Here is a 5,716-nt window from a genome sequence, read left to right as displayed (position 1 = left end):
TCTCTCTCTCTCTCTCTCTCTCTCTCTCTCTCTCTCTCTCTCTCTCTCTCTAACAAAAATAGAAAAAGAAATTGATCTAGAATTAAATTAAATAAAAAAGAAAAACAAGACTATTTAATTATATTTGATGAATATTTATATTTCATTTCAAATGTTCAAAATATTAAATTATATGTATAAAAGTTTATTAAAAAATGGTAGAGTTATGAATTTAGTATTCAAATTTTAGTATAATTTAATCAAAGAATTTTTAATAAATTAAATTCGTAATAAATTAAAATATAAAAACTGTATTCTACATTTTTGCTGATAAACAGCATTAATTTATAGATATACTGTACCAGCAAGCAAAGCCGAAAGTCCCGGCATTGATAACCCAAGAGTAGATGTAGGATCCTGGACTCGCGCGAGTCTTACAGCAGTTGCTTTCACTGGTTGTTGCTTGCAACTTAATTGTCCCGTTAAAGCAGAGGAGCTTAAACTCACGCGTACCTAATATAATAAACCTAATATAATAAGTTGGATACGTAATATTACATACTTTATGGCAAAATAACCATTATGTCAAATAATTAATTATTAGTTATATTACAAGTATTAAATGTTAATTGAAAAAATTTGATAAAAATTATGTTCAATTTTATGTTGAAACATATAAATATATGTTAATTAAAATATATTAAATGTATAAATATAAAATCTGTAAATATATAAAATACCAATTATTAACAAATTAATGAAACATACTTGACCAGTGGTGTTGGGCACGTTAATCACATTGCCATGACTGATAACTCTAGGTGGTATGGAAGCATTAAGAGAGATCCTTTGGGATTGAACCTTACGTTGAGCTATATTCGCAGGAGTACTATTTAATAAACTAAGGATCGCGGCATTGTTGGACTTGTTTGTAGCTTGTGTATTGTTATTCATAGCTGCAGCTGCAGCATTGGCTACAAAACACATAACATACAATATCAATATTACGAATCTACAAGCATATAACAGAATTATATAATCTTAAAGGATGCAAAGATATATATTGTAGAGCAGTAGCAAACCTGCAGCTTGTTGTTGGAATTGCTGTGCGGAATTCATGAGGGAAGTAACAAGAGCATTTATTGCTGGATTATTTGAATGTTTCTTAAACGGCGGCTCGCTTTGACTCTGATTGGCAGTTTCACCTATGCAGTTCTGTGTTCCCGCCTGTAATTGCGCTTGCTGCAAATAATAAGGATTAAATAAACAAATCTTAAACTTAACGCGATTAGATTGTCATCGTAGATATCACCAAATTTAATGTCTGTTATGAAATAAATATGGAAGTTTACCAAAACTGGAACATTGGTGGATGCCACGTTATTAATAGTACCAGCCGACTTCTGAAAGACCAGAATACCAGAACCATTACAAGTGTTATCTGCTACTGCCATCGCAGAGTTATCAATTTGCACGGAGGTCGACGCATTAGGGCCACCATTGGCTAAAGATTGCGCTGAACTCAATGTGGTAACGTCATTCTGTGGAATAACTTGTGGCATATTTGCCGAGTCCACGCACGTAAGATTATTTTGTGCAGAGGTAGAAGCTTCTGTCATAGCCTTCATCGAGGCTACTTGACTGGCCAAATTAGTTAGTTGCCCTTGAGCCCGTGATAAAATCTGAAATGACGCGCGGATTTGCTGAAAATGTGTGCATGGCTGTTATAAGATTGTAATGTGTACATATTTATATATTTTTTATATTTTTTTTTTCAAGAAAGCTAAGTGTTCTCTTGCTGATATTCATTTACATATAAAAAAATAAAAAATAAACTGAGCTTACAAACCTGTTGTGCTACATGTTGAGAGTGTTGAGATTGAACTTGTTGCAACTGTTGAGCTAATTGCGCCGCTTTTGCTTGTTGCGCCTAAAATAATAATAAAAATTGATTCAGTAAAAATAGTTGAAAGATAAAGAATAAAATAGTCGACGTTAAATGGAAAAAAGATGAGATTAATGCACCTGTTGATGGGCTCGCTGCATGCCTGGTGTACATGCAATACGAGGAGCCTGTCCTGGTACAATATGTTTTATTCTTACATTTTTCCTACCTTCTTCGGTAAATATTTCTTTAAATTGCTGATAGTAGTGATTAACTACAGCTCTGGTACCCAATGGAAATCTAGAAAATAAATTCAATATTAGAAGTCTCGTTAGTTTAAAGGCTTAGAACGTTCGTATGGAATACAAGAGATCTAGGTTTAACTTCCGGGTAATAGGTCTGTTTGACTTGCTTACATTTTTTACACTCAGCATCTTCGCTTTCTCTCTTTTCAAAATGTCAAAGTGTCAAAAAAACATCTATTCCCATTTTAAGTATAAAAAAGTGTAAGCAAGTCGAACAGATCAAATATTTTTCACAATAAATTTATTTACAATTTTTCAGTACATTAACATCTTTCTAATAGAATACCAAATTGAGCATCAACTTAATGCTTAATTTGTGATATTACTGTAGGAGTTTAATTGTGTTTATAAGTTCGAAAAAAATAATTTCGGCGCGCAGTTCAAATAACTACATATTTAGTATATAAATTCAATAGAATTTATTTAAAAAGCATTAAAGATCCAGTATGGGCCTCGACCGGTTTGGGCTTCTAGTTTATCGATTGTGTTCTCACATGTACGGTTTAAAATAAGATTCTTATTGTCAATATTATTCTTTATTGTCAATATTAGAAATTTATTATGCTAAATAAATTTATTATGTAAATAATCATGCTTTGCACAAAAATACATAGCTTGTTAACCTGTAGCAATAATATGTTATATTATTAATACAAATGAACGAACTATTATTCATCGTACCGGCAAGAAGAACCATTCCTCTCTCCATCCTGATGATTTTTGTCCATATAAAGTTCTCCCAGGTACTCGGAAGTAGCGGGTCTTTGCAGGATCGAGAGCTTTATATAATCCTGACTTTCCGCAGGTTCTAATATATATTCTTCTACAACTTGCGGCGAACAGTCTTTTGATTCTCGTGGCCGTTCGTATACTTTCGCGAATCTAATCGAATTCCATTGTTAATTAATTTTGCGGACATCTCACAGTAAAAGTTATAAAAGAATAAAATGTAAGTAATTACAAATAATACAAATAAAAATATAAAGAAAAACCGTGCCAAGTACCTTAAAGCTTCGATTGCTGTAGACGGTGGAAGCAGAGGAGGGTTTGTAAGAGAAGGCGGTGGACAGGCAGTATTGGTTGCTAATACTCTTCTTTTTGTATTTTCGGACTTTCGGAATTTCAATATTAAGTCATGTATTGTTTGTCCTTCTGGTTGAGCCAACTGTTCTAATTTTCTTTTACGATTTACTGTGACCTGATATCAAGCACACAATGTTTCTATTTACTGCTATGTACAAATTAAATCCGCATAAGCAATGTATAAATATTAATTAAATAAAATTATTGTGATTTAGAAATATATAGAAATATCCTTTGTATAGAATTAAATTCTGTAGATATAAGATTAACTCTTTCATATAATTTTGTATATATAAAAATACAACTTGTCATGAAGCATTGAAGTATTATTATTTGATATTTACTATCTACAAGCTGTCCAATTTGACTCCGGCGCCAAAACGCATCATCAATGCAAAAAATTCAATATGGATAAGATTTCGGAGACTGTAAAGTATTGATAAGCGTCACTCAGATGCATATCAACTGTGCAGTTCTCGAAATCTTACATTAAATTTTTTTGTGTCAATGGCTTTATGTTTTGGCTCCAAAGCTCAAATTGGACACAGGCCTGATCTAATAAATATTACACACGCACACGCACGCACGCACGCACGCATACACGCACACTATAGAACTCCAATTCTCAAATAATAGATTATAAATAAGTTTCAAATTAAAATCTTACCTGAGAGAATTTTTTAGCTTGTCGCATGAGTTGATGATCAGTAAGCAATGATTTAGACTGCTTAATTCTTGTACTAGCTAAAGTGGGAATAGGATTCGGATCCAGACATAGAGGACCTTGAGTAGCTGCCACTAGATGTGATTCCAACATTAACCGCTCTTCGTGGCTCCAATCTCCGTCACTCGTAAGTGTCGATACGTCCGAAAGTACACTCTATAAACAATGATTCTCACGATTTAATTTAAATCCTATTGAAATCGTATTCAATATAATTGAATAGACTTCAATCATTGATACTGTTTTATTATTATATTATTATGTCGTCTTTAATGGATACATTTAATGACAAGTCTCACCTGTGTGGTAGGTTTAAGAAGTACATGATGAACATCAGCTCTGTTGTGAGGAAATGATCTTCGATAATCTCGAACTTCAGCAATTATGCAGCCGTCGTAAAATAAATGTGAATAACTAGATTCCAGTTGTTCGGCTAGCATAGCTGGCAATTGGCCATTATCTATGCACGAAAGTAGCTCACCCTGTTCGTAACCCATGAGTTGAGTCTCAGCTAATGAATTTTTATCATACTGATTCCCCTTATCACTATCGAGAAATAAGATTTTGTATTAATATTAAAATTTAATTCTAAAATTAAAAACAAATGATTATTTTGATAAATTAATTACATATATAAAGAAGTGTATTTTACTTCTCTGGCATATTTCAAACTGCTTTAAACCCAACAAGAATTAATGTTTAAAATTTTTTTAATTTTAGCAATGTAATATTATAATAATTTTTACAATATAGGGAAAGAGACAAACACAACAATTTGACACTGAAGTGACCAAAAGAGTCAAAAGTAATAATGTTTAAATTAATAATCATATTCATTTTCGCGCAAATATTGAAAGATTTTTCTTTACAATTTAACTTAAATCTAATTAATAGAATTATTAGAGTCAATTATTATTAAGTTTAAAAAATTAAATACTATCATTGTTAACCAGCATTTCAAATGTTTCAGAAAGATAATTAGCATGACAAATGCATACCTATTTCTTACAGCTAATGAGTATCCTTTATTACCAGCATAAAGATTAACGATTAATGTATTTAAACCTTCCCTTTGCACTAACCGCCCCAAAAGATCACACTCATTCTCAAGATTGTTCTGTAAAATTTAAAATAAAGCAGCATGTTGCATAAAAATATAATACACTATCGCATTGCGATATTTTTATAAAAAAAAAAAAAAAAAACAAGCAACAATTTAGTAACAAATGTTTAGAAAGTGAACATACCAAAACTGAATCTGGGGTTGCATGAGGAACTTTAGAAAGTTCTTCAAAATAGAGTCTGGTGAGTTTGGATTGGATACTATGCCTGGAATAACTCTGTTCTTTTTTCTGAGAGGATAATGATTTATCCGATGTTAAGGTCAATGAATTCTGACCTTGGGTATTCTTCCAACATCTAGATGCTAGATTAATCATATCCTACATAAACAAAGGAATGAATATATAATAACAAAATGACAATTTTATCGATATATATAGAGTGTCTCGAAATCGTTCTTTTTAATAATAAATAAATTATAATTAAAAGTTTTGAGGCATTAAAGAATTCCAGTTTGAAAATTGTTTCACGCACCTGAGCCTGCCGACACGCATCTTCCAAAGTACAGGCTGTACCAATCATTGTAACTTCTGATTACTGATGCCACTTAATGTCATATCTGATGCGGTAATAATCGTTCATATTCTGAAAGAGATATCCATCAGATATATATATATA

The 5,716-nt window shown here is 31.7% G+C and overlaps 1 protein-coding gene across 4 annotated transcripts in view; it reads right to left on the bottom strand.

Annotated features, from left to right (window-relative positions):
- LOC108693086 (transcription factor SPT20 homolog) overlaps positions 1 to 5,716 on the bottom strand; it is a 10,599-nt gene that overhangs the window by 2,620 nt on the left and 2,263 nt on the right. For 3 of the 4 annotated variants that reach the window (XM_018201777.1, XM_018201778.1, XM_018201780.1), the window contains exons 2-14: positions 5,573 to 5,683; positions 5,224 to 5,418; positions 4,975 to 5,093; positions 4,276 to 4,522; positions 3,920 to 4,132; positions 3,174 to 3,367; positions 2,851 to 3,051; positions 2,005 to 2,164; positions 1,829 to 1,909; positions 1,332 to 1,682; positions 1,062 to 1,221; positions 748 to 953; positions 342 to 492 (exon numbers count right to left, since the gene is read on the bottom strand). In XM_018201777.1, the coding sequence (XP_018057266.1) occupies positions 342 to 492; positions 748 to 953; positions 1,062 to 1,221; positions 1,332 to 1,682; positions 1,829 to 1,909; positions 2,005 to 2,164; positions 2,851 to 3,051; positions 3,174 to 3,367; positions 3,920 to 4,132; positions 4,276 to 4,522; positions 4,975 to 5,093; positions 5,224 to 5,418; positions 5,573 to 5,620 (2,326 nt within the window). In that variant the 5' untranslated portion in view covers positions 5,621 to 5,683. The remainder of the gene's footprint in view (positions 1 to 341; positions 493 to 747; positions 954 to 1,061; positions 1,222 to 1,331; positions 1,683 to 1,828; positions 1,910 to 2,004; positions 2,165 to 2,850; positions 3,052 to 3,173; positions 3,368 to 3,919; positions 4,133 to 4,275; positions 4,523 to 4,974; positions 5,094 to 5,223; positions 5,419 to 5,572; positions 5,684 to 5,716) is intronic. The other variant, XM_018201781.1, reaches the window with a different exon arrangement.

The sequence above is a fragment of the Atta colombica genome, unplaced genomic scaffold (assembly GCF_001594045.1).
Source record: "Atta colombica isolate Treedump-2 unplaced genomic scaffold, Acol1.0 scaffold88, whole genome shotgun sequence".
NCBI classification, from domain to species: domain Eukaryota; kingdom Metazoa; phylum Arthropoda; class Insecta; order Hymenoptera; family Formicidae; genus Atta; species Atta colombica.
This window is presented reverse-complemented; position numbering and strand designations above follow the sequence as displayed.